This window comes from Lipophrys pholis (assembly GCF_963383615.2).
Source record: "Lipophrys pholis genome assembly, chromosome: 10".
In the NCBI taxonomy this organism is placed as follows: domain Eukaryota; kingdom Metazoa; phylum Chordata; class Actinopteri; order Blenniiformes; family Blenniidae; genus Lipophrys; species Lipophrys pholis.
Window position 1 is genome coordinate 225,549 of NC_137640.1, and position 27,879 is coordinate 253,427.

The 27,879-nt window shown below is 51.9% G+C and overlaps 2 protein-coding genes across 5 annotated transcripts; one reads left to right on the forward strand and one right to left on the reverse strand.

Moving 5' to 3' along the window:
- The first annotated feature begins 792 nt into the window (after positions 1 to 792).
- rad54l (RAD54 like) lies at positions 793 to 15,444 on the forward strand. 4 transcript variants are annotated; one of them, XM_080473986.1, is made up of 17 exons: positions 793 to 827; positions 912 to 1,003; positions 2,630 to 2,717; positions 5,837 to 5,897; positions 6,070 to 6,205; positions 6,275 to 6,344; positions 6,456 to 6,744; positions 6,822 to 6,946; positions 7,064 to 7,214; positions 8,509 to 8,710; positions 11,072 to 11,202; positions 11,274 to 11,384; positions 11,533 to 11,656; positions 11,734 to 11,812; positions 14,145 to 14,324; positions 14,705 to 14,865; positions 14,942 to 15,444. In XM_080473986.1, the coding sequence occupies exons 1-17, from the start codon at positions 825 to 827 to the stop codon at positions 15,126 to 15,128; spliced, it is 2,190 nt and encodes a 729-aa protein (XP_080330112.1). In that variant the 5' UTR covers positions 793 to 824; the 3' UTR covers positions 15,129 to 15,444. The 4 variants fall into 4 exon arrangements, with proteins under 4 accessions (XP_080330112.1, XP_080330111.1, XP_080330113.1 ...); XM_080473985.1 differs by having other exon boundaries at positions 912 to 986; positions 2,613 to 2,717; XM_080473987.1 differs by lacking the exon at positions 793 to 827 and having other exon boundaries at positions 830 to 1,003; positions 2,624 to 2,717.
- arhgap39 (Rho GTPase activating protein 39) lies at positions 15,324 to 27,582 on the reverse strand. Its single transcript, XM_080473984.1, has 11 exons — positions 27,483 to 27,582; positions 26,074 to 26,457; positions 22,398 to 23,604; positions 21,054 to 21,218; positions 20,803 to 20,988; positions 20,240 to 20,453; positions 20,007 to 20,080; positions 19,737 to 19,936; positions 18,238 to 18,329; positions 17,918 to 18,087; positions 15,324 to 17,812 (listed from the first exon to the last, which is right to left on the reverse strand). The coding sequence occupies exons 1-11, from the start codon at positions 27,491 to 27,493 to the stop codon at positions 17,618 to 17,620; spliced, it is 2,898 nt and encodes a 965-aa protein (XP_080330110.1). The 5' UTR covers positions 27,494 to 27,582; the 3' UTR covers positions 15,324 to 17,617.
- Between the last annotated feature and the right edge of the window lie 297 nt (positions 27,583 to 27,879).

Here is a 27,879-nt window from a genome sequence, read left to right on the forward strand (position 1 = left end):
GAGCTTCAGCCAGGGACTAGAGAGAACCACGGCTCCAGCTCATCGATGTCCCAAGTTAATGTTATCTGAGCTAAACACAACGACAACAACAATGAATATGTTTGTCCTCCCTGTGGAAGGTAATCCCACGCTGTCCATTGTCCTCATTGTCTCTCTTTGTACAACCAAAAGCTGAACCGTGACGCGGTATCGTTGCTGAAGTCCTGACAAATGCCCCTCCCAAGATGGCGGACACACTGACGTATGTTCCTGCCAGTCGTGAGGCGTCTAGTGTTTATGTCTATGGTTGTCAACGTCTGATAATTTCACTAACTTCCAGTGGTTGCCAGGTCTGACACGGTCTCACTAAATTCCGGGGCTTCCGGCGCTTTCACTCTTTTGACCTGTCTGGCGTTCCGTCCTAAATTTCGCGGGAGTTTCACACGGGGTTTAAATCATTTCTTAAAAAGTGTTTATTTACGTGAATACTCTAGCGCGTTGCAGGAGTAACGCAACCAACGTGACTACGTTAAATCAGCTGCTTCATGAGAAAGCAAACTCGTGAAGGTAACACATTTGCGCAGCTGCGGACGTGTTTCGGGTTAACTGGTGTCCATGTTAACTGGTGATTTCCGGTAGTCGCTGCTGCAACATCAGACATTAAAATAACACTCATATAAACGTACGTCACTCTTAAGGTTTACTGTAAATCGCGTTAAACGACGCATACCGGGATGGTTACGGAATTCTGATCGGTTTTAAAACATTCTGTTAACAGCAACAACCGGAAGTTGGCTTGTTAACACGGACACCAGCTGAGCCGGAACACCCGGGACGCTGCCGACATGGTAACAAACAGACGCCATTTTCCACTATACTTTACGTTTTAAAGTAACTTCCGGTTAATATAACTTTGAACCCTTGTGTTCCAGAGGAGGAGTTTAGCTCCGAGCCAAGTCGCTAAAAGGAGGCTGGAGGGAGACGAGGAGGAGGAGGAGGAGGAGGAGGTGAGGAGGAGGAGGAGGTGGTGGAGAGGAGGGAAGGAGGAGGTGGTGAACTGGAGATATGGGGGAGGTGGTGAGGATGAGGAGGAGGAGGAGGTGGTGTTGGTGGTGGTGGGCACGAGATGAGGAGGTGGTGGTGGTGAGGAGGAGGAGTTGGTGGTGAGGAGAGAAGGAGGAGGTGATGAGGAGGAGGGGGGGTGGGGAGGAAAGGAGGTGGTGGTGGTGGTGGTGAGGAGAGAAGGAGGAGGTGATGAGGAGGAGGGGGTGGTGGTGGTGAGAAGGGAAGGAGGAGGTGGTGGTGGTGGTGGTGAGGAGGGGAGGAGGTGGTGGTGGTGAGGAGGTGGTGGAGTGGAGGTAAGGAGGAGGTGGTGCCGAGGGTGAGTAGGCGGAGGTGGTGGTGGTGAGGAGAAGAATGAGGAGGTGGTGAGAAGGGAAGGAGGAGGAGGAGGTGGTGGCGAGGGTGAGTAGGAGGAGGTGGTGGTGGTGAGGAGGGGAGGAGGAGGTGGTGGTGGTGAGGAGGGGAGGAGGAGGAGGTGGTGGCGAGGGTGAGTAGGAGGAGGTGGTGAGGAGGGGAGGAGGAGGTGGTGGCGAGGGTGAGTAGGAGGAGGTGGTGAGGAGGGGAGGAGGAGGTGGTGAGGAGGGGAGGAGGAGGAGGTGGTGGTGAGGAGGGGAGGAGGAGGAGGAGGTGGTGGTGGTGAGGAGGAGGAGTTGGTGGTGAGGAGAGAAGGAGGAGGTGATGAGGAGGAGGGGGGGTGGGGAGGAAAGGAGGTGGTGGTGGTGGTGGTGAGGAGAGAAGGAGGAGGTGATGAGGAGGAGGGGGTGGTGGTGGTGAGAAGGGAAGGAGGAGGTGGTGGTGGTGGTGGTGAGGAGGGGAGGAGGTGGTGGTGGTGAGGAGGTGGTGGAGTGGAGGTAAGGAGGAGGTGGTGCCGAGGGTGAGTAGGCGGAGGTGGTGGTGGTGAGGAGAAGAATGAGGAGGTGGTGAGAAGGGAAGGAGGAGGAGGAGGTGGTGGCGAGGGTGAGTAGGAGGAGGTGGTGGTGGTGAGGAGGGGAGGAGGAGGTGGTGGTGGTGAGGAGGGGAGGAGGAGGAGGTGGTGGCGAGGGTGAGTAGGAGGAGGTGGTGAGGAGGGTGAGTAGGAGGAGGTGGTGAGGAGGGGAGGAGGAGGTGGTGGCGAGGGTGAGTAGGAGGAGGTGGTGAGGAGGGGAGGAGGAGGTGGTGAGGAGGGGAGGAGGAGGAGGTGGTGGTGAGGAGGGGAGGAGGAGGAGGAGGTGGTGGTGGTGAGGAGGAGGAGTTGGTGGTGAGGAGAGAAGGAGGAGGTGATGAGGAGGAGGGGGGGTGGGGAGGAAAGGAGGTGGTGGTGGTGGTGGTGAGGAGAGAAGGAGGAGGTGATGAGGAGGAGGGGGGGTGGTGGTGGTGAGAAGGGAAGGAGGAGGTGGTGGTGGTGGTGAGGAGGTGGTGGAGTGGAGGTAAGGAGGAGGTGGTGCCGAGGGTGAGTAGGCGGAGGTGGTGGTGGTGAGGAGAAGAATGAGGAGGTGGTGAGAAGGGAAGGAGGAGGAGGAGGTGGTGGCGAGGGTGAGTCAAACCTCTTCACTGGTTCATTTACGTTCTCATGTCCTCATTTCATTTCCCAGGAGGAGGTGAGGAGGAGGAGGAGGAGGAGTAAAGAGGCCCAGGTCTCTCCATCCAGGAAGCCTCTGACACAGCTGAACAACCAGGACCAGGACGGGGACAGACATGTAAGGACCTATTGCTATCACAATATTAAGGCTGCAATAGTAATAGAGACGGAGCCGATCCGATCCAGTATCAGTATCGGGTTCTGATACCAACATAACTCACTGATCAGAGGTTCTGATGCATGATCCTGGTCTGATCCATGATCCTGGTCTGATCCATGATCCTGGTCTGCTCCATGATCCTGGTCTGATCCATGATCCTGGTCTGATCCATGGTCCTGGCCTGCTTCATGGTGCTGAAATGATCCCCAGTGTTTCCCTGCTGCTGCTCTGCTCGCTGGCTGCAAACTGTGGACTGGATTTCCTGAAGGGAGGCGGGTCTCAATGAGACCAGGAGGAATGAGGCAGGAAATCCAGTCCACAGTTTGCAGCCAGCGAGCAGGCTAGGGAAGTAGCACTGTGCTATCCAACTTTTCATGGCAACATGTTGCTGATTGGAGGGATTTTACACTCAGAACACCACAAAGCAACACAGCAACGTGGATGTTAGCAAAGCAACACAGCAACATGCAATGTTAGCAAAGCAACACAGCAACGTGGATGTTTGCAAAGCAACACAGCAACGTGGATGTTAGCAAAGCAACACAGCAACATGCAATGTTTGCAAAGCAACCCATCAACGTGGATGTTAGCAAAGCAATGCAGCAACGTAGATGTTAGCAAAGCAACGTGGATGTTAGCAAAGCAACGCAGCAATGTGGATGTTAGCAAAGCAACACAGCAACATAGATGTTAGCAAAGCAACACAGCAATGTGGATGTTAGCAAAGCAACACAGCAACATGCAATGTTAGCAAAGCAACACAGCAACGTGGATGTTTGCAAAGCAACACAGCAACGTGGATGTTAGCAAAGCAACACAGCAACATGCAATGTTTGCAAAGCAACCCATCAACGTGGATGTTAGCAAAGCAATGCAGCAACGTAGATGTTAGCAAAGCAACGTGGATGTTAGCAAAGCAACGCAGCAATGTGGATGTTAGCAAAGCAACACAGCAACATAGATGTTAGCAAAGCAACACAGCAATGTGGATGTTAGCAAAGCAACACAGCAATGTGGATGTTAGCAAAGCAACACAGCAACGTGGATGTTAGCAAAGCAACACAGCAACGTGGATGTTAGCAAAGCAACACAGCAATGTGGATGTTAGCAAAGCAACGCAGCAACGTGGATGTTAGCAGAGCCGTAGTCCAGCAGGGCGGCGCTCTGCAGCCAGACCTCAGTGTTTTCAGCCTCCAGCTCTGGGAGGAGAACAGCTCTGACATCAGAACAATGAGCAGCAGCTCCTCCAGGCTGTCAGCAGGCGACTCACACCTCCGTGAAGCTGCGTCCTACTCCACCCTAAACTCCCTGGAAATAGTCCCAATGGTTGGAGCTGCGTTAGAGCTGGAAACATTGGGTTGCTGCTGCCTTGCTCAAGAGTTTCCCCAGGGATTAATAAAGTGATGGAACTAGTTTATTATGAGATGATGACGTCATGCAGACCCCCACATTGTCCACATGGAACTAAAATACTTTGTACTGCTTCCTTTACTTTCCTGATACTAAGCTCAAGTTGTCTTTAGAGAGAGTACATGAATACATTAGTACATTTCATACTTTACTGTAGAGAGGAGTTTATTACAGCCTCATGTAATAATCATACAATAATGATAATAATAATATTAAAGCAAACAGCTCTGCTATCGGAATAGTATCGGCAGATATACAAATCGAGGTATCAGGATCGGAAGTGAAAAAACGTGGATCGGCGCTTCACTAAATAATAATGCTACATTAGACAAGTAACTGTAATCTGATTACTGGTTTGGAAATCGTAACGTGTGTGGTTACTGAAAGAAGTGGTCATATTAGAGTAACTAAAGTCGCAGTCCCTCTGGCTGTCTGATGCAACAGTACCAGACTTGGGGCTGGTACTGACAGTACCGTAACTAAGGGTTGTCATTGTTGGTCCCCTCTCCATTAGCTAGCTAGCACGCAACAGAATTGGGTCTGAGTTCGCTTTGCTGTACCGTACCATACCATACCGTACCATACGGTACCATACCGTACCATACGGTACCATACCATACGGTACCATACCGTACCATACCGTACCGTACCATACCGTACCATACCATACCATACCGTACCATACGGTACCATACCGTACCATACGGTACCATACCATACGGTACCATACGGTACCATACCGTACCATACCATACCGTACCATACCGTACCATACCGTACCATACGGTACCGTACCATACCGTACCATACGGTACCGTACCATACGGTACCATACCGTACCATACCATACCGTACCATACGGTACCGTACCATACCGTACCCTCCTGCCCCGCCCACGTACCGTGGCTTTAGTAACTAAGTAGCAGCATCACTGTTAAACAGATTAACACAACTGAAGAGAACAAAAACTTTGGTTATGTAAAATATTTTAAAAAGTATAAGCTCTCTGAGTTCATTTGTGTCATATAAAGTACTCCTTATGAAAGTGCCACAAAGACATTTTACTGGATTATAATCTCACTGGCATCATCACACACAAACAAGTCTTTGTAGTTTGACAATTACCTCAAGTCTTCATGATAAGAAATATTACATCATCATGTATTTACTTCCTCTGGAGGACGAAACAACTTCCTGTACGACGTTCCTCCGTCCAGACCAACGTTAACCGCCATGTCTGTCTTTGGCCTCCAATCTAAATCTTTGGTCCCATAGTGAGATGGTTCTAGGATGGACATCGTCATAGCAACCAAAATCAATCTGTGAACGTATAAAATTGTTTACAAGCGTGTAGCTAGCTGTGAACTTATAGTTACAATCGTACAGCGTGTAGCTAGCTGTGAACTTATAGTTACAATCGTACAGCGTCTAGCTAGCTGTGAACTTATAGTTACAATCGTACAGCGTCTAGCTAGCTGTGAACTTATAGTTACAATCGTACAGCGTCTAGCTAGCTGTGAACTTATAGTTACAATCGTACAGCGTCTAGCTAGCCTTGTTACGATACTTACGAAGGTGTTCTCCGTTCATGACAATAAATATTAGTAAAAGGTTCTTGAGGATCAGAAATTGTTCCGACGTGAAGTGCGACTTGTTTTATTTTTAAGGAGGAATTCATCCGAAGGATTCTGTCGCGGCCATTTAAAGTCCCGATACCAAACTACACAGGTAACGTTTCAGTTTTACCTTGTTTCAGTAAGCGCTGTTTCTGTTCACACCATTTCTATTAACATTCTGGTACCGATACCAAACAATACTGTCTTGTACCGATACTGATACCAACTCTGGACCAATACTGACCGTCTGGTACCGATACTGACTCTGGTATCGGCTCCTCCAGGTGTCCTGGCACAGCGGGCACTCGGCCTGAAGCGAGCAGGAGTCCGGCGAGCACTTCACGACCCGTTTAACGAAGATGCTCTTGTTCTGTACGAACCTCCAACCCTGAGCCTCCACAACCAGGTCAAGGCCGACAGGTGGGCCTCCGTTACCACGACGATGGACTGAACGACACAACCCCGTCATTGTTTTTTGTTTGTGTCCAGAGATCAACTTCCTGTTCATGTCGTGGTGGATCCAATTCTAGGAAAAGTTCTGCGACCACATCAGAGAGAGGTGAGACCCTCAAGCATGCTACTGTCCCACGCTAACCACTTTTATGGTTCTGGATGGTTCCAAGGGTTCTGGTTCCTGTAGGACTGTGTGACATGGTGGTTGTGGTTCCAGGGGGTCCGGTTTCTGTGGGACTGTGTGACGGGCCGGCGGACTCCTGGGTCCTTCGGGTGCATCATGGCGGACGACATGGGTCTGGGTAAGACCCTGCAGGTCATTGCCCTCATGTGGACCCTGCTCCGCCAGAGTCCTGACGCCAGGCCCCAGATCCACAAGGCCATGGTGGTCTCCCCATCCAGCCTGGTTCGGAATTGGTCCAATGAGGTTCACAAGTGGTTGGGGACCCGGGTCAACACCGTGGCCATCGACGGGGGGTCCAGGGACCAGATTGACAAGCAGCTTGGTACCAGAACTGTACGTGGTCTCTAACGAGTCTTGCTAAGTCTGTGTGTCTGAATAGGTTCTGGTTCTGGTCTCCAGAAAACTTCATGGCCCAGAACGGCCGGAGAGTCCCGACCCCGATCCTGATCATCTCGTACGAGACGTTCCGTCTTCACGCCAGAGTCCTGCACCGCAGCGACGTGGGCCTGGTGGTCTGTGACGAGGTACCGCTAGCTAGAGCTAGAACGGACCGGTTCTCAATAGCTGTTTTAGCTTCGTCAGCTGTTTTAGCTTCGTTAGCTGTTTCAGCCTTGTGAGCTGTTGGCGGCTGTGCTCCACAGGGCCACCGGTTAAAGAACTCTGAGAACCAGACGTACCAGGCCCTGAACGCCATAACGGCCCAGCGGAGGGTTTTGATCTCTGGGACGCCGATTCAGAACGACCTGCTGGAGTACTTCAGTCTGGTTCACTTTGTCAACGCCGGGATTCTGGGTGAGTTGTGACACATGAAGGATTCACAACCAAACATCTTGGGAGGGTACCTTTCACATCTGAACCTGTACAGAACCGATACCCAATACCTGGAAATCGGTATTGGTGCTCAACTGCACCAATTTCCATTACTTTTGTCTGTTTAGGTGTTAGAAATGTTAATACAGTATAGTTCCCAATAGAGGCGCAGTGCCAACGGCCGCATCTACTGGGAAAATGTGAGTGCCTGTTGGGAACACGTGAGTGCCTGTTGGGAACATGTGAACGTCTGTTGGGAACATGTAAACGTCTGTTGGGAACATGTGAGCGTCTAAAAGAAACATGTGAACGTCTGTTGGGAACACCTGAGTGCCTGTTGGGAACATGTGAGCGACTGTTGGGAACACCTGAGTGCCTGTTGGGAACATGTGAGCGACTGTTGGGAACACGTGAGTGCCTGTTGGGAACATGTGAATGTCTGTTGGGAACATGTGAACGTCTGTTGGGAACACGTGAGCGTCTAAAGGGAACATGTGAGCGACTGTTGGGAACACGTGAGCGTCTAAAGGGAACATGTGAGCGACTGTTGGGAACACGTGAGTGCCTGTTGGGAACATGTGAATGTCTGTTGGGAACATGTGAGCGTCTAAAAGAAACATGTGAACGTCTGTTGGGAACACGTGAGCGTCTAAAGGGAACATGTGAGTGGCTGGCTCTCTGCCTGTCAGTGTCAGAATAAACTAGCGGGTGGCGCGCTGAGCTTCCAGCGGCGAGGCGTGAAGGCTTCCACTGCCCCCTCGCCCCGGGTGGAGCAGTGGTATGAATGGAAAAGTGACTGTTTCTGCATTTTTCCACCCACTTCTCAATATCATGTTTAATCAAGTAGTGAGGTTTGTTCTGTCTTCTGCTCCACATCTTCGAAAAAGGGGAACCTATTCTATTAGGAACCTCACGGAACCTATTAGAAACCTCACAGTACTTCCTGTTGCTGTGAACTACACTTCCTGTTCATCTTTGTTCCCGCTGTTACTGACGTCATTACACTCATGTGCTGCAATGCTGCGTTCAAGTCTGGCTCGGAGAACCTCCTACTCTTCCACTCTCACAGTCACAAGGATGCATCAAGGTACCGAAACATGGTACTCGGTAGTATCGACGGAATCTGGCCGTTACCCATAAAAGTACTGAATTCTGTACCCATCCTTACGAATTTTGTGCGACTTGTTGACGACAAGTAATGGTTCGGAACCAAACGACTCGGTAACGGTTCAGAATCCGACTCAGCAATGGTTCCGTTAACGGTTCTGGTCCACAGGTACAGCCCAGGAGTTCAGGAAGCAGTTTGAAGTTCCGATCCTGAAGAGCAGGGACGCTGACGCAAGTGCAACAGACCGACTGAGGGGCGAGGAGAAGCTCCAGGACCTGGTCCGGATCGTGAATCGCTGCCTGATCCGGAGAACTGCCGACATCCTGTCCAAATACCTGCCAGTCAAGACCGAGCAGGTGGTCTGCTGCAGGTAGGGTTAGGGACTGCCTTTTGGGGACTTCGTCTCGGTCACTTCCTGTTGTGGACTTCCTCTCAAGGCATTCTGTCGGGGACTTCCTGTCTAGGACTTTCCATCTGGGACTTCCTGTTGGTGACTTCCTCTCTTGGACATTCTGGCCGTTTTCTAATACCCATACTTGTCCATATTTGTGTTCTCGTGTACCCATAAAACATCATCAGTGGGAGACCAAGTACTGACCCAATTCTTACGTACGTGCAGAATACTTGGATGTATTCTTGCTCCACCCACTTTATCTAGGAAGCATCGACACCGGACCTGTGCAGGCTTGAGAAGACAAATTACTCATAATGCATTTGGCAAGAGATGCCGGAGGAGATCCGCACTTCCATGGGCGCCCTGCGAGTAGTTACTCATGACGTATGAGAGTACGCACTGGCGTTCTAAGAATTGGAAAACGGCTGCTGTTGGGGACTTCCTCTCAGTAACTTCTTCTTGGTGACTTCCCGTCTGGGACTTCCTGTCGGGGACTTCCTCTCGGTGACTTCCTGTCGGGGACTTCCTCTCAGTAACTTTATCTCGGTGACTTCCCGTCTGGGACTTCCTGTCGGGGACTTCCTCCCTGTAACTTCTGTCAGTGACTTACCATCTGGGACTTCCTGTCGGGGACTTCCTCTCAGTAACTTTATCTCGGTGACTTCCCGTCTGGGACTTCCTGTCGGGGACTTCCTCTCGGTGACTTCCTGTCGGGGACTTCCTCTCAGTAACTTTATCTCGGTGACTTCCCGTCTGGGACTTCCTGTCGGGGACTTCCTCCCTGTAACTTCTGTCAGTGACTTCCCGTCTGGGACTTCCTGTCGGGGACTTCTTGTCAGTATCTTCTTATTGAAGATTTCCTGTCGGAGACTTCCTCTTGGTGACTTGCTGTCGGGGACTTCTTGTCAGTGACTTCCTGTTGGTGACTTCCTGTCAGTAACTTCCTGTCGGGGACTTCCTGTGAGTAACTTCCTCTCTGTGACTTCCTGTCGGGGACTTTTTGTCAGTGACTTCCTGTTGGTGACTTCCTGTCAGTAACTTCTTCTCTATGACTTCCTGTCAGTGACTTCCTCTCAGGGACTTCCTGTCAGTAACTTCCTCTCTATGACTTCCTGTCAGTAACATCCTCTCGTTGACTTCCTGTCAGTAACTTCCTCTCAGGGACTTCCTGTCAGTAACTTCCTGTCAGTGACTTCCTCTCAGGGACTTCCTGTCAGTAACTTCCTCTCTATGACTTCCTGTCAGTGACTTCCTCTCAGGGACTTCCTGTCAGTAACATCCTCTCGTTGACTTCCTGTCAGTAACTTCCTCTCTATGACTTCCTGTCAGTAACTTCCTCTCAGGGACTTCCTGTCAGTAACTTCCTCTCTATGACTTCCTGTCAGTAACTTCCTCTCGTTGACTTCCTGTCAGTAACTTCCTCTCTATGACTTCCTGTCAGTAACTTCCTCTCAGGGACTTCCTGTCAGTAACTTCCTCTCTATGACTTCCTGTCAGTAACTTCCTCTCTATGACTTCCTGTCAGTGACTTCCTCTCAGGGACTTCCTGTCAGTAACATCCTCTCGTTGACTTCCTGTCAGTAACATCCTCTCGTTGACTTCCTGTCAGTAACTTCCTCTTGGGGACTTCCTGTCAGGGACTTTTTGTCAGTGACTTCCTCTCTGGGACTTCCTGTCGGGGACTTTTTGTCAGTGACTTCCTCTCAGGGACTTCCTGTCAGTAACATCCTCTCGTTGACTTCCTGTCAGTAACTTCCTCTCAGGGACTTCCTGTCAGTAACTTCCTGTCAGTGACTTCCTCTCAGGGACTTCCTGTCAGTAACTTCCTCTCTATGACTTCCTGTCAGTGACTTCCTCTCAGGGACTTCCTGTCAGTAACATCCTCTCGTTGACTTCCTGTCAGTAACTTCCTCTCTATGACTTCCTGTCAGTAACTTCCTCTCAGGGACTTCCTGTCAGTAACTTCCTCTCTATGACTTCCTGTCAGTAACTTCCTCTCTATGACTTCCTGTCAGTAACTTCCTCTCAGGGACTTCCTGTCAGTAACTTCCTCTCTATGACTTCCTGTCAGTAACTTCCTCTCTATGACTTCCTGTCAGTGACTTCCTGTCAGGGACTTTTTGTCAGTGACTTCCTCTCTGGGACTTCCTGTCGGGAACTTTTTGTCAGTGACTTCCTCTTGGTGATTTGCTGTCAGGGACTTTGTCTCGATGACTTCCTGTCGGGAACTTCCTGTCGAGGATGTTGTGTCATCTTCCTGTCGGGTAGAGTCCGATAGAGTCTGGCACTGGTTCTGGGATGTGGACTCAGGCTATGTTGGGGTTCTGGTTCTGGCAGGCCGACCCCCCTGCAGACCGAGCTGTACCAGTGGTTCCTGAAGCAGGCCAGACCAATCCAGAACCTTCAGGGAGACCAGGTCCACGTGTCCTCGCTGTCCTCCATTACGACCATGAAGAAGCTCTGCAACCGTGAGTCCTGAAGACCTGGACTAACTTAGAGCAGGGTCTGGACCAGGGTCTAACCTAGTCCTCCTCCACAGATCCGGCCCTGGTCTATGAGAAGTGTGTGAACCAGGAGGAGGGCTTCCAGGGGGCTCTGGACCTGTTCCCTCCAGGATACAATGCCAAGTCCTTGGACCCCCATCTGTCTGGTAGGTCCACAACTAGAAGGTCCCCCCCCCCCCCCCCCCCCCCCCGAGTCCCTGACCCAGACTCTCTATACTTCCTGACCCGGTCCGTTCTTAACCAGACTCTGTAGTTCGTGACCCGGTCCGGTCTGATCCAGACTCTCTGTTTCAGGTAAGATGCTGGTCCTGGACTACATCCTTGCCGTGACCAGGTCCACCACCAGCGACAAGGTGGTCCTGGTCTCCAACTACACCCAGACCCTGGACCTGTTCGAGAAGCTGTGCCGGTCTAGGAGGTGAGCCAGGACCTGTGCGTGGACCAGGACCAGGACCTGGACCAGCACCAGACTAAACATGTGTGTGTGTGTTGCAGGTACATCTTCGTTCGATTGGACGGTTCCATGTCGATCAGGAAGCGAGCGAAGATCGTAGACCGGTTCAACGACCCCTTGGTAAGTAAACACCCCTGTTACCATGACGATCACGGCTCCTGGTTCCAACAGTTGCGACAGTTCCTGCTACAGGTACGTCTCAAAAAATGAGAATATCATGAATATGTTACTAGTTTTTGTCACTGATTCAGAACGTCAAACTCAGATCTGATCTAGACTCATGTCACAGTGAAATAGTTCAAACCTTTATTTCTTGAAGTGATGATGATGATGATGATGATGATGATGATGATGATGATGACTTACAGAGTGAGAAGTTGAGTTTTGTAAAGTCCTGGTGTCTCACCCTCATCAGCTAATGAAGTCCAAACCTCTGCAAAGGTTCCCTGAGCCTTTAAATGGTCTCGGTCTGGGTCAGGAGGGGACACAATCATGGGGAAGACTGTCTTCTGGACATCTGTCCAGTCAGCAGTCATTGACACCGTCCACTAAAGGTCCTTGCTGAAGAAGCTGCTTGTTCAGAGTGCTGGATCCATCATGTCCAGAGAAGGTGGAGTGGGAGGAAAAGGTGCAGCAGCAAAAGGGTGGAGCGCAGCCTGGAGAGGACTGTCCAGCAAAACGCTGGACAAGGACGGACTGAGGCTGGAGTCAGTCCATCAAGAGCCACGAGGCACTGACCAATCCTAGACATGTGATCCTCATGTGTCTTCCTGGGGTCAAGACACTCCTGAAGAAGAGACCAGGTCAGAAGAGTCTCACCTGGACTGTGGAGGACAAGAACTGGACTGTTGCTCAGTGGTCCAACGTCCTTTTGTCACAGGAAAGAACATTTTGATCTCATTTGGAACTCCAGGTCCCAGAGGGTGGAGGAAGAGTGAACTCCAGGTCCCAGAGGGTGGAGGAAGAGTGGACTCCAGGTCCCAGAGGGTGGAGGAAGAGTGAACTCCAGGTCCCAGAGGGTGGAGGAAGAGTGGACTCCAGGTCCCAGAGGGTGGAGGAAGAGTGAACTCTGGGTCCCAGAGGGTGGAGGAAGAGTGGAGAGGCTCAGAATCCACCTTGCTTGAGGTCCAGAGTGAAGTGTCCTCAGTCTGTGATGATTTGTGCTGCCATGTCCTCTGCTGCTGTCCCTCCACTGGGTCTTCTGAAGTCCACAGTCAAGGCAGCGTCCAGCAGGAACCTTTAGAGCTCTTCATGCTTCCTCCTGCTGACGAGCTTTATGGAGATGCTGGGTTCATGTTCCAGCAGGACTTGGTACCTGCCCACACTGCCAAAGGTACCAAAGGTACCAGAAGCTGCTTCAATGACCCTGGTGGTACTGAGCTGGACTGGCCAGCAGAACCCCAGAGACAATCTCTGGCTCTTGTCCAGAGGACGGTGAGAGACACCAGATGACCTGAAGGCTGCTATCAAAGCCACCTGGGCTTCAGTCCACCTGAGCAGAACCACAGGTTGATGGACTCCAGGCCACGCCCCTAAGACGCAGTACTTCATGGTAAAGGAGCAACCAAGTATTGAGGGAAGAGAGATGAACAGACTTTATCAAACCCTACAGTTGTTTTAAAATATCCTTCTTTTCTTGATCTTATGTAAGATTCTAATTCTGGGTTTCCTCTCTGTGTGAGCCAGAATCTTCATTTCAAGAGATAAAGGCTAGAACTCTTTCCCTCTGTGAGTCGTGAGTCTAGATCATATCTGGGTTTGACTTTCTGAGATGAGTCACAACAAATAGTAACATTTTCATGATATTGTCATTTTTTGAGACGTACCTGTATGTTGACCACTCCTGTTACCATGACGACGCTTCCTGCTGTTTTGACCACTCCTGTTACCATGACGACGCTTCCTGCTGTTTTGACCACTCCTGTTACCATGACGACGCTACTGCTGTTTTGACCACTCCTGTTACCATGACGACGCTTCCTGCTGTTTTGACCACTCCTGTTACCATGACGACGCTTCCTGCTGTTTTGACCACTCCTGTTACCATGACGACCACGGTTTCTGGTTCCAGCGGTTCCCGCTGTGTTGACCACTCTTGTTACCATGATGATGCTTCCTGGTTCCAATGGTTCCTGCTATGTTAACCACTCCCGTTACCAAGACAACCACGGGTCCTGGTTCTAACGGGTTGTAGTTGTGTGTTCCTGTGGGACGACTTGTTCATCTCCATGCTGAGCAGCAAGGTTCCTGGTTCTAATGGTTCCTGATTCTAACGGTTCCTGGTTCTAACGGGTCCTGGTTCTAACGGGTCCTGGTTGTGTGTTCCTGCAGGACGACTCGTTCGTCTTCATGCTGAGCAGCAAGGTTCCTGGTTCTAATGGTTCCTGATTCTAACGGTTCCTGGTTCTAACGGGTCCTGGTTCTAACGGGTCCTGGTTGTGTGTTCCTGCAGGACGACTCGTTCGTCTTCATGCTGAGCAGCAAGGCCGGCGGCTGCGGTCTGAACCTGATCGGAGCGAATCGTCTGGTGATGTTCGATCCCGACTGGAACCCGGCGAACGATGAGCAGGCGGCGGCTCGAGTCTGGAGGGATGGCCAGAGGAAACGCTGCTACATCTACAGGCTGGTCACGGTACGTTACAGGCTCCCTGAAGCCTCGGTTCCACCGCGCAGTACGTACCGGGGCGGGATTGTACGCTATGGCAAAGCACACCCAGGCCCAACTGTCATGCGGTCCCACCTCAGACGGCACAGTGAAGGACGCAGGGCTGTGGACACTGAGGGGACATGTCGGTGGAATGCCACAGCAGCCGGCCGGCCGGCTTCACCCGGCCGCAACTCCGCTCGGTTACTGTGTTGTCATGGTAACCAGGTTCTGTCAACAGGCTGGTCACGGTACGTTACAGGGTCGACTGTGACTTCCGGTTGGTTTTGTCCTGTTCATGTGTCTGTTACTGCTGACCGTCTGTCACTCTGTCGCCATGGTAACCGAGAGTGTCCCTGTGTCTGCAGACTGGCACCATCGAGGAGAAGATCCTGCAGAGACAGGCCCATAAAAAGGCTCTGAGCAGCTGTGTCGTAGACGAACAGGAAGTGGAGCGACACTTCAGCCTGGATGATCTGCGGAACCTGTTCTTGCCGGTCCAGACCATGGCCAGCGACACACATGACAGGTACCACACCCTGTTCCTGCAGGTCCAGATCCGATTCCTAAACGAGGCTCAACCGACTGAGTATCTGTGTCTGCAGGTTGCGGTGCCAGCGCTGTGTGAACAACCTACAGTTCCAGTCCCCGCCTCCAGACTCGGACTGTTCCTGCGACTTGTCACAGTGGAACCACAGCTGGAACAAACAGGGCCTGAGGGACCTGGTTCTGCAGGCGTCCTGGGATGCTGGCGTGTCCTTCGTCTTCCACCAGTGCTCACACCAGCAGTAACAGGGACTCGTGTACAGAAAATACGTTTATTTGTTATGAAGAAAAAAAATAAAGAATTTCTACTTTTATATCTGATTAACAAACTTCCTGTTACGTTTCCACGGTGACGGAGCGTTTTCTTACAGTGTTCCGTCTCAGTGTTCAGTATTTGTTTAGTGATTTTTGTATGTCGGTTTGTTGAAAAAAGAATCGAAGACGAGTCTGATTCGTTTATTCAATCTGTTTCACTTCCAGAGTTTCTTCTCCTCGTGACCTCGTGACCTCTGACCTCTGGGTCGTGATTCCAACAAGTGAACCAAATAAAGTGACACATTTCAACAAGAAGACACATTTTCCTGGAACGTAACCGGAGTTTGTAAAGTTCACCAGGAAGTCGTGGAGATCCACTTCCTGTGCAGTCGTGAGAAAACTGAAACGCTCCGTCGACAGTTTCTCGCTTCTTCTGAGGCCGTTTCCATGACAACGCTTCAGCATTTCTACAGAGACGGAGTGTTTCCACGGAGACGGAGTGTGTTGAGTTGATACCGTTGTCATGGTAACGTGCCTCCGACACTCACACACTCACTCACTCTCTCACTCGTGCAGTAAGAAACACACAATCTCACAAAGGCATTAAGTAAGTGTCAAATAAATAACGATAAATTATATAAAAAGTTCGGGTTAAGAAAAACAATCGGTTAAACGTCGCCTCAATGTTTGTGTTTCCATCGTGTGTATCGGTCGTTACGATGCTACTGGTTAACGTTGGATTGTGACTTGGCTAGCGTTAGTTGGTCGCATTTATTTTTGGGGAAATATCGAGATCGTCTAATCGGTAAAATAACGTTAGCCGTAAAATTCACGTAAATTTTGAATTGCAGTTGTCGTTTCTTTATTGAAACCCTTTTCCGGCCACGTTCGAGACGCTCTCTAATTGTTATCGTTAAAATTGAGAAAAGAGTGTTTTGCTATGTAGCTGATAAAGCTAGTCGGCCTTGTGAACGATAATGTAACGGTGGCCGCTAACGTAACGGTGTCTGGTAACGTAACGTAACGGTGGCCGCTAACGTAACGGTGTCTGGTAACATAACGTAACGGTGGCCGCTAACGTAACGGTGGCCGCTAACGTAACGGTGGCCGCTAACGTAACGGTGGCCGCTAACGTAACGGTGTCTGGTAACATAACGTAACGGTGGCCGCTAACGTAACGGTGGCCGCTAACGTAACGGTGGCCGCTAACGTAACGGTGGCCGCTAACGTAACGGTGTCTGGTAACGTAACGTAACGGTGGCCGCTAACGTAACGGTGGCCGCTAACGTAACGGTGGCCGCTAACGTAACGGTGGCCGCTAACGTAACTGTGGCCGCTAACGTAACGGTGTCTGGTAACGTAACGTAACGGTGTCCGGTAACGTAACGTAACGGTGGCCGCTAACCTAATGGTGTCCCGTAACGCAACGGTGTCCGGTAACCTGACGGTGTCCCGTAACGTAACGCAACGGTGTCCGCTAACGCAACGGTGTCCGCTAACGTAACGTAACGTAACATAACGGTGTCCGCTAACGTAACGGTGTCCGCTAACGGAACGTAACGTGTCCGCTAACCTGCCGGTGTCCAGTAACCTGACAGTGTCCGGTGACGTAACGTAACGGTGTCCGCTAACCTGACAGTGTCCGGTGACGTAACGTAACGGTGTCCGCTAACCTGACAGTGTCCGGTGACGTAACGTAACATAACGGTGTCCGCTAACGTAACGTAACATAACGGTGTCCGCTAACGTAACGGTGTCCGCTAACGGAATGTAACGGTGTCCGCTAACCTGACAGTGTCCGGTGACGTAACGTAACGGTGTCCGGTAACGTAACGTAACATAACGGTGTCCGCTAACGTAATGGTGTCCGCTAACGGAACGTAACGGTGTTCGCTAACCTGACAGTGTCCGGTGACGTAACGTAACGGTGTCCGGTAACGTAACGGTGTCCGCTAACCTGCCGGTGTCCCGTAACGGTGTCCAGTAACCTGACAGTGTCCGCTAACGTAACGTAACGGTGTCCGCTAACCTGACAGTGTCCGGTGACGTAACGTAACGGTGTCCAGTAACGTAACGTAACGGTGTCCGCTAACCTGACAGTGTCCAGTAACGTAACGCAACGGTGTCCGCTAACGTAACGGTGTCCGGTAACGTAACGTAACGGTGTCTGGTAACCTGACAGTGTCCGGTGACGTAACGTAACGGTGTCCGGTGACCTGACGGTGTCCGCTAACGCAACGGTGTCCAGTAACGCAATGGTGTCCGGTTACGTAATGGTTTCCGGTAATGTAACTATCCGGTAACGTAACTGTGTCTGGTAACGTAACGGTTTCCGCTTTCGTTTGCTCGGCGCTCCCGGGCGGACGAACATTTCTACGTGAAGGCAACTAAGGTGGAGATGAAGAAAAACTCAAATGGAGGCAGTGTGGAAGGGGTGGGGCCTTTTGTCTGAGGGTGGGGCCTGGGCAGTGGAGGCGGGGCTATAGCATCCCATCCAGGAAGCTGGTGTCCAGGCGCTGGATGAGCACGCGGATGAAGGACATCTCCTTGCGCGTGTTCTCGAAGATGACGCGCGGGTCATCGGACTGGCAGCGCAGGCAGTTGGGCGCCATGACCATCGCCAGGTTGTTGACGTCCATTTTGGTGATGGCCACATTGGCGGGCTGGGCGAACACCTGAGGACGTAAAGAGAACATCGGGATCTTATCTTCTCCAAGTACCATGTTCGCCATATGACTATCGAGGTTAGCTACCGGTACGAGCTCTAGCGGGGCCTGTACCTGTAGGAAGCGGACCAGGTAGCACAGCACCAGCTTATTGATGTGTGGCAAGCCCAACACTACGGTGACGGCCGCCTCGGGGTCGTCATAGCAACTGATACAGTCGTCGTAGAACTCGTGAGGGATCAGCGGCTCCTCCAGCTCGCGGTACCAGAGCTTCAGCAGTGACGCTGCAGAACCAGAAGAGTGTGTTACTGTGTGTGTGTGTGTGTGTGTGTGTGTGTGTGTGTGTGTGTGTGTGTGTGTGTGTGTGTGTGTGTGTGTGTGTGTGTGTGTGTGTGTGTGTTTGTGTGTGTGTGTGTGTGTGTGTGTGTGTGTACCGGGGATGTGTGGGTCCTGCAGTCCGGTGGGAATCTTCCATTGATCCACTTGGAGCTTGAGGACATTCACCTCGTCAATGTCTCCTGGTACCCTGGACACACACACACACACACACACACACACACACACACACACACACACACACACACACACACAAAAAGCATAAATAAGGTAAATTAAACATTGTGAAGTGAAAACGTTTGTACATTTACTCAACCTAACATTCACAGTATTTCACCCCATAACAAAACTACAGAAGAGTATTAGGGCCACTGAAGAAGAAAGAAATTCGGAGGCTAAAAAAAATAAATAAAGCACTTCAGAAAAAAAACATCAAAGTTGAGATTGTATTTTTTTAAAGAGAAATTTTTATTTTTTTTAACAAAGTCCGTCCCCCAACATGGCAGCCAGGCGGTTTGATGAAGTGGTGAACTGATGGTGAACTGATGGTGAACTGATGGTGAACTGATGCTTCAGAACCGGATTGAGCTCATCAGCACCGTGCAGCATAATGAGTGTTAGAACTTTAAAGAGACAGAGCAGCCTGCAGCGTTGTTCCGTCGCAGACGTTCCTCAAGTACAAAGGACAAAGGCAGGGATCCCGGGGTGCGTAGAAAATGTGTTCTTATTAATCAAGGAACTCCTGTGTGAAATCACAGGTCCATAAGGAGGAAGCAACCCGATATAGTCAGAATGAAGTGATTTCATGTGATTTCACATCCACAGGCGAATGAGGAGGGATAAACAGTGGCCCTAATACTCTTCTGTTCACGTTTCACTAACATACTGCCCTCTAGTGGTTCAAATCATTTACAGTTAAGAGAGGAATTCCATCTCTCCAAAACAGATTTTAGATCCCTGCAAATACCATCTTTCCTCCTGAAGCACAAAACAGAACATAGTAGTAGTATCACAATTAAATGGTGAAAGCTGGAGCCTCCAACATCCAATATGTGGACGTAGAAAGTGTGGTAAGTTTTCCCGATGGAACAGAAATCAGATTCTCTAAAGCTACAAAAAGAAGTTTTGTTGGAAGGTGGAGACGAGCTGTGATACTCACACAGAACCCAACACCTAACCTTTTCTACTTTTTGGTTTCTTTAGCTTCATCTTATTGATCAATCTTTGGTTTGCTTAAAATCTGCTGTTATATGAGTAATACTCATTTCAGAGACAGCTGGGCGGATTACAGATGATGTAGTGTTAATGAATGTGTATTTTGTAAAACTTGTTAAAATCAAAATCAAAACTAAGTTAAAAAAACAATAACCCTAAAAACGGAGCTAAACTGTCAAACTGTCTCCAAAATGCTGAAAAAGAAGGAAGAAACTATTTACCGTCCTGAATAGTAATGGAATCATAAGATACAGGTTCTGGATCAACTACAGCCAACTACAGCCAACTACAGCACTGCTGTCTGCTTCCATGGAAATGGACCCTCACTGTCTGTAGCGGTACGAGGGATTTTAACGGCTGGTTGCCATGGAGCTGAGCTCACCTGAAGATTCCCTCTGTCTGGTCCCCGTTCAGACCCAGAACCTCCTCGGAGAGCCGGGTCTGGACCCACGGCAGCTGGTTGTCAGGGTAACGCTCTTTCTGCAGAGACATCACTTCCTCCAGCGACGAGCCGAACATGGATGGGCTGAAGATAGCGTTGCGCGAGTGGATGATCTCCTCCACGCTCGGTTTCTGGAGGCCCTGGAACGACACGCGGCTCATAAAAGCGTCGTCACGGAGACGAGGAAATTCCACAGAGACGTACCCTCACCTTCTTGGCGCCAGTCAGCGCCGCTTTCGTCAACTTCCTGTAGCAATACTTAGCGTAGCTGCTGATTGCCACGCCTAGAGAAGTGTAAACAAACAGTCCGATGTTACAACCTGGAACCTTTCTAAAACTTTAGTGACGTTACTACGGCAACACTTTGTATGACAACTTTAGTAACGTTAGCGTTGCGTAGCAGCTGTTGCGTGACGTAGCAGCGTACAGGAGAAGCGACTCACCCTTGGTGTCGTTGAGTGGGTCCATGTGACGGCAGATGTAGCCCTCCAGGTAACCATGGAAACGCGGTGTGGGTGGGAAGAACGCCAAGCAGATTGCCATCAACTCCCAGCCGCGCTCCAAACTGTCGTAGCGGAAGTTCTCCGTCGTCTGGCGGCACAGCTGGATGTACAGCTCATCACGCAGGCCCTGGTTACTCCACCCGCGCACCACCACCTGACGGAGACACAACACACTTGATAGTGCCTCCGCCCCTGGCCCCACCCCTCCGGGTCCCGCCTCTAGGTCCAGCCTCAGACCTCGCCCCGCCCCCCACATCCAGGGCAATGGCGAGAGGTGGTCTCCTTGGTTCCACCCATCCTGCCCATACCCCTTGGTCCAACATTCTGGCCCCAGATCTTCTGACCCCGCCCCTTGGTCCAGCTTCCTGGCCCCGCCCCTTCTTCTGTCCCCATCTCTCCTGGCTTCTCTCACAATCCTGTCCCCGCCCCTCACCTCCAGCGCCACAGCTCACTCTTAGAGTGGCGGTCCCCCTGGCCTCACCCCCTCTGGCCCCGCCCCTCACCTCCAGCGCCACGGCAAGTGGGTCGCTCTTGGAACGGCGGTCCCCCATGTAGGTCTGGATGAGCTTGAAGAGTTCCACGGCGTCCTTCTTCACGCTGCGGTCGCTCGTGACGATCATCGGCTTCTTGATGGGCTCGCTGCTCCACGCCAGCATGTTAGCGATTGAAACCTTCCTGCGGAACAGACCCTGAGACAAGATGGCCGTTCAGGACGCGCCCACTTCCTGCCACGCCCCGTGATGTCATCACTCACCTGCGTGTGCTTGTTGAAATGTTTGGACGCCCAGTTCTCGATGTCGGTCTCTGACGACGGCTTCCGCAGCGTGAACTCTTGGAAGATTCCACAGCTAGCGCTAGGCATCATGTTTCTGGCGTTACGGCTAGCCTCGAACTGGGCGCAGGCGCCGAGGTCCTCGGACTGAAGGAGGAGAGGAAACACCGTCAGGACGGAGCAGGAGGAAGTTTACCTTGGTAGAGTTTTGGGTCCGTTTCCACGGACCGTCACACTGTAACAGCGTGTTTACGTCAGAACACAGCTAGCGGAGTCGCGGCTCTCATTTCCTTCAAACGAAAACTAAACTACATGAAAGAAATTTTTTATTGCTGTTTTTATGAAACGTTTTGGCCTCATTAAGTCTTCAATCTGCTGACCCCAGGCCTGAACTCTGAACACGGATAATCCAGGATCTGGTTCCTGGTTGACTGATCCAGATGAGAGTGATCCTGATCACCGTTCCTACCAAGCAGGTTAACAACTCTCTGGTTCTACCAAGCAGACCAGGTGTGAGCGTTCACATGAAAGGGGCGGAGCTTGCAGCATCTGACCAATCACACACAGAGAAACCCTGCAGAGCAGTTTCCAGATTACTGAAGGAGCAGTTAATCTCTGAGATTATGAAGAATTCCAACCCATCCAGCAGCTCAAAGCAACACTGCTGCTGCAGCCAGAACCAGAACCAGAACCTTCCTGACTTGGTGAGATTAGAGCAGATTAATGGATCAGTGATATAAAGGAACAGCACTGTGATCACTCAGTTCCACTTTATTCCAGCAGAACGGTTCCAGCAGAACTTCCTCACTGCTCTTCTTTTACTTTACATTTTACATCCAAAGATTGTTCTAGATACGTTCTCCTCTCCTCTCCTCTCCGCTGCAGCTCAGCGCTGAACCTGCCCACCAATCACCATCATTTAAGAATGGGCGGGGCAGTTTCCAGGAAATCTGATTGGTCAGGAGGCGGAGCTTTACCCTCACTGTGATCTGATCCAGAACATAACCTGCTCCGCAGCAGGTTAGACATTCAGAGTCAGTTACCATGGTGATTCCTGAGTTAATCCTGAAGTTATCTGGATAAAAGAAAACCAGAGTTAATCCTGAAGTTACCTGGATAAAAGAAAACCAGGCCTCTGGTTGATTGTTTTGTTTTGTTTACAAAGCTTCCTTGTTCTGTTTGTTATTTCATGAAAGATAAATTCAATGAAACTTACATTACAAAGATGGGTTCTGGTGGAGGACTGACCTGAGATGGGTGGAGGAAGGGTTCTGGTGGAGGACTGACCTGAGATGGGTGGAGGAAGGGTTCTGGTGGAGGACTGACCTGAGATGGGTGGAGGAAGGGTTCTGGCGACGCCAGGTTGGTCTGTACCGACAGGCTCTTCTCCAGCAGCGCCTGCGGGAACGCCAGCCGGTCCAAGTGGCTCCGCCTCCAGTGGTGCCCGTCGCTCTGTGCTAGTGCCTCGTCCTCGCTGAATGCCCGGACCACCGGGCCCGGCAGCGGCGCCGGCACCGCGCCGTCGCTCTCGTAGCCATCCTTACCGCCACCGCCGGGCGCCACTCCCGAGTCCCAGCTGCTCCGCTGCTTCATCACCTGCTGCGCCTCCCATGCCAGGCGCGCCTGCGCCAGCATGGCCTCGGACGCCGTTCCCGTTCCCGCCAGCTCCTGCGGTAGCGACGGCTTACGGCTCTTGCGCTTGCGGTTCCCAGACGGTGACAACGCGGCGGCGGACCAGGATATGGAGTCCTCGTAGAGCAGCCTCTGCCCCCCCTCCACACCGTCCCCGCCATAGTCCAGCAGCAGACGGGGGTCCCGGATCAGGGACTGGCTGTGCTGCAGGGTGTAGGAGCCGCCGTATGCGGCGCCATAGCTACCGGCGGCGGCGCCGTACTGCAGCAGGCGGTCGGTGGTCTTGAAGCGGGGGCTGGATGAGGACTGCTCCACGTAGACCAGCTGCTTGACATACTCCTTCCCCGCCGGACTGTACTCTAGACTCTGCGTCTTCTCCGGAACCTTCTGCCGGGTCAGGACCAGCTGGCCATATGGCGACGCCCCTGCCTTTGGTGAGTGGTAAAGGGGGGCGGAGCTTTTGCGTGCTGGCGACTTGCCATAAAAGGACTCGGCGAGATGCACGTCGGTGGGCGGTTCCTCGTAAATGGGCGGGGCCTGGTACTCCGACGGCGGCTCCTCGTACAGTGGCGGCTCGTAGGCGTAGCGCGGCGATGGCGGCTGCGAGTCCGCTGAGGAGCGCCGGGCACCGCTACTAAGCTCCACCCGCTTCAGGAACGGCGACTGCCGCCGGTCGCCGTAGAGAACTGGCGAGCCGTCATTCTCCGGTGGCGGGTTTCCTCCCGAGGTGCGGCGGGTCCGAGGCGCGGTGCCCCCGCCACCAGGGGGCGGGGCTCCCGGAGTGGGGGGCTCACAGGGGGAGTAGCCGTTCCCCTGGTGGGACAGGAAGCTCGGCTCGCGGTCCGTCACCTTGATTAGCATCCGCTCCCGCGTCCCGGTGTTCCACCGGAACGGAGACGACCTAGCAACAAAGCTGACGTTAGCAAGGGTTCTACGGATTCTCAAAACAACGTAAAAATGTAAAACGTTAAGAATGATGCATTTTCACCTGGAACATTGTCATTAAAGTTTAAGTTAGTAAACTCTGCTGATCCAATCAGAGGGCGGGAATACGATGACATCACCCTGGTAGAAGGTCCAACTCTGATTGGTTGAAGCAACAGTTTGATTGACGTTTTGGATCCAGCTACACCCGGGCTCTCAAACTGGCGGCCTCCACCTTGATATGAAAGTATAACATTCTTGCGGCCGGCCAGGGGAGGGGCCCTCCGATGTTAACCCCCCCCCCCCAGACACACTTTCTACCCTCTACCAGTACCATGGCTGCGGCTGGTCGGAGCAAACGTCACTCACATCAGATCCAAGGGCTTCAAGCACCAAAGGTTCCACGCTGCTCTTGTTAAAGAAGAACTCAGTAAGTTGAACTCATCTTTAATGCCTGCTGTAAGCAGCATAGGCTTTTATTTTGACACTACCCAACAGGAACACCTTACCTTACCGTCCACCACCTTGAACCGAGGCTCAAGGAGCCGCAGCAGAGGAACCAAAGAGCTGCAGGTTCCCGACCCGTGTTCTAGGCATTCTGAGGGTCTCAACTGCTTCTTCTCTCAAGACAAATGTGGCTCAGATATGTGAGAAGAACTACCAAGTCTCTGGTAGCAAGGAGGAGGCAAGAGAACCCATGTTGAGGAGAACCGTTCATGATCTTCACTCAATGTTCCATTCATGTTCAGAGGAACTGATTAAAACTGTTCATCATGACGTTTGAGGATCTTTTGTACAACTTGATTTGAGGAACCCCTGACGCCCCCAGCGGCCCCTAGGTACACCGAGCTGGAGAACCCTGTGCGACACTGACTGTGAAGACCTCAGGCAGATTTCTTTACCCGGCAACAAGTGATGCTGAAACCAGATTGGTTAAAAGCATCAATAGCTGGCGGCCTCTGAAAAGCGCGGCGGCCCTGAAACGAGCCCCCGGCTCAGTTTGAGTATTTTGGACAGTAGCGGACTTGAACAGTGTTCCCGTTGTGCACGACGCCTGTGACACCAGCCTGAACCTGATAATCCGTCCTGATTGGCCGAATGGATCCCGTCCAGACAAAGAAGCTTCTGGAGACATTGCCAAAGCAACAAAGTTTCCAAAGTTCAAAATAACAACAACAACAATAACAACAGCGCTTCACTTCAGTCGCAGGGAACCTGACGAGAGCGTGAAATCTGCTTATACACTCCGAGGCTACGAGGCTAACGAGAGCGTGAAATCTGCTTATACACTCCGAGGCTACGAGGCTAACGAGAGCGTGAAATCTGCTTATACACTCGAGGTTAAAAGGACCGGAGGAGAGCGCTCTCCCCGAGGCTAGCACTCCCAAAGCTTAGCTTCAGCTGAGCTATAACTGTAGCTTAGCTTTAACTTAGCTTAGCATTAGCTTAGTGTTCACTTTAACTTAGCCTTAGCTTTGCTTTAGCTGTAGCTTAGCTTTAACTTAGCTTAGCATTAGCTTAGTGTTCACTTTAACTTAGCCTTAGCTTAGCTTTAGCTTAGCTTTAGCTTAGCTTTAGCTTAGCTTTAGCTGTAGCTTAGCTTAAACTTAGCTTTAGCTTAGCTTAGCTGTAGCTTAGCTTTAACTTAGCTTAGCATTAGCTTAGTGTTCACTTTAACTTAGCCTTAGCTTTGCTTTAGTTGTAGCTTAGCTTTAAAGTAGCTTAGCATTAGCTTAGTGTTCACTTTAACTTGGCCTTAGCTTGGTTTTAGCTGTAGCTTAGCTTTAAATTAGCTGAGCATTACCTTAGTGTCTGCTTTAGCTCAGCCTTAGCTAAGCTTTAGCATTATTACTTCAGAAAAGTTTTGCGTTTCTACAACGTTTGAAGTGAAACGCAAAACTTTTCTTGACTTTTTTTCAGCTAGTGATAACGCTACAGGTAGCAACAGCGCTACAGCTAGTGATAACGCTACAGGTAGCGACAGCGTTAGAGCTAGTGATAACGCTACAGGTAGCAACAGCGCTAGAGCTAGTGATAACGCTACAGGTAGCAACAGCGCTAGAGCTAGTGATAACGCTACAGGTAGCGACAGCGTTAGAGCTAGTGATAACGCTACAGGTAGCAACAGCGCTACAGCTAGTGATAACGCTACAGGTAGCAACAGCGCTAGAGCTAGTGATAACGCTACAGGTAGCAACAGCGCTAGAGCTAGTGATAACGCTACAGGTAGCGACAGCGTTAGAGCTAGTGATAACGCTACAGGTAGCAACAGCGCTACAGCTAGTGATAACGCTACAGGTAGCAACAGCGCTAGAGCTAGTGATAACGCTACAGGTAGCGACAGAGCTACAGCTAGTGATAATGCTACAGGTAGCAACAGCGCTACAGCATTAGCTTCCGATTCACATGGTTGTGTGTTGGGTTGAGTTCAGGTGAGCGGACCCACCTGTCGTCAGGCCTCTCAGCCGGATCCTGGTCGAGCGACGACGAAGTGCTCACCACGCTGTTCCGTCCCGGGCTGTTGTCGACGGATGCCACCCCTCCTCCGCCACTGGGGGGCCGCGGGCCATCGGCATGCTGCTTGAGCGTCTGTAGCTTGGCTAGCGGGATGATGTCACAACCCTGGGGGCGGTGCCACACGGTGCGCTGGCTAGATGCGTTGTAATAGTAGAAGCGCGACGTGTTGGCGTCGAAGAGCTCCCACCACTGGTTGTCGCCGGTACGCTTGATGCGTACGCCCGGCGGCGGGTCCCACACGCACTCGCCCGTCAGCAGGTTGGCGTACATCCGCTCGCGAGTGCGAGGCTCGATGATCTCCACCCATTCCAACCTGCGGGGGGCGACAGAGGTCACGTGAATGGCGGGACAGCTAGCGCCACCTGGTGGGTGTTAACAAGTTTGACGTTAACGTGAAACTTGTCGTTAATATGTTTTTACCTTACGATGCGTTTTCATTTGAAACATCGTTATGGAAATGTGAAACTTTTCGTTAAGAAATACGTAAAAAAACTTGTTATAGAAACGCCCACCAGTGACCTTTGACCCCCACCAGATGACCTTTGACCCCCACCAGTGACCTTTGACCCCCACCAGTGACCTTTGACCCCCACCAGATGACCTTTGACCCCCACCAGATGACCTTTGACCCCCACCAGTGACCTTTGACCCCCACCAGCTGCCACTGCACCCTCCCAACAGGACGTTTTCACGTGTTGAGACAAGCTAGCAGCGCAGCTGCAGTACCGCCGCTCTCTGGCGGGGGGCGATACTGCAGCCGAGGAGGAGCCTGCTGAGCCGTTACAGGTGTCCTCCATCCTCCATCTTCTCCACCATCCATCCTCCTCCTCCTCCATGCACCCCCTTCTCCACCCCCTCCATTTTCTCCACCCTCCAACCTCCTCCTCCATCCACCCTTTTCATCCTCCATCTTCTCCACCCCCTCCATCCTCCTCCTCCTCCATGCACCCCCTTCTCCACCCCCTCCATCCTCCTCCTCCTCCATGGGAATGTGGGGGTTGGATGATGCTGCATCCACCCGGAGGATGGAGGATGCTGAGGGCGGACCAGCCCCCCCTCCCTCCTTCCCCGTACGGCCGTGGAGCTCCATCCCCGACAGGTGCAGCCCCCCCCCCCCCCCCCCCTCCCGGTCTTGACGCGGAGCACCGGAGGCTGAGCACTGGTGGATGCGGTCGGTCCGGAGCGGGTGTAGGAGGCTAGCCGCGCTCCGAGGCGCACGGAGCGCGGCTAGCCTCCTCCTGCCTCCTCCTCCTGCCTCCTCATCCTTCCTCCTCATCCCTCCTCCTCATCCCTCCTCCACCCGGAGCAGCGAGCCTCCATCACACACTGCGGACTCACCTCTCCGCCATATTCCAGCTCCACGATCACAATCCCGTCACCGTGAATCCCTCCGCGGCGCTCTCATGGTCCGATACGGGCTCCGCAGTCCCCGACGCTCTCCGAGTGGCTCCGAACAGCTCCGAACGGCTCCGAGTAGATCCGAGCGGAGCTGTTCGGAGGCAGTCCCCGACGCTCTCCGAGTGGCTCCGAACGGCTCCGAGTAGATCCGAGCGGAGCTGTTCGGAGGCAGTCCCCGACGCTCTCCGAGTGGCTCCGAACAGCTCCGAACGGCTCCGAGTAGATCCGAGCGGAGCTGTTCGGAGGCAGTCCCCGACGCTCTCCGAGCGGGTCCGAGTAATTCCGAGTGGCTCCGAGTAGATCCGAGTGATTCCGAATGGCTCACACACGCACACGC

Bases quoted from the DNA above. Each gene is read 5' to 3' on its own strand.
- rad54l (XM_080473986.1), top strand. The intron at 6,345-6,455 runs GTGAGACCCTCA...TTGTGGTTCCAG, and splicing joins TGCGACCACATCAGAGAGAG to GGGGTCCGGTTTCTGTGGGA. The intron at 7,215-8,508 runs GTGAGTTGTGAC...TCTGGTCCACAG, and splicing joins TGTCAACGCCGGGATTCTGG to GTACAGCCCAGGAGTTCAGG.
- arhgap39 (XM_080473984.1), bottom strand. The intron at 23,605-26,073 runs GTGGGTCCGCTC...CTTTGTTGCTAG, and splicing joins GCTGAGAGGCCTGACGACAG to GTCGTCTCCGTTCCGGTGGA. The intron at 20,454-20,802 runs GTGAGGGGCGGG...TGTCTCCGTCAG, and splicing joins CACTTGCCGTGGCGCTGGAG to GTGGTGGTGCGCGGGTGGAG.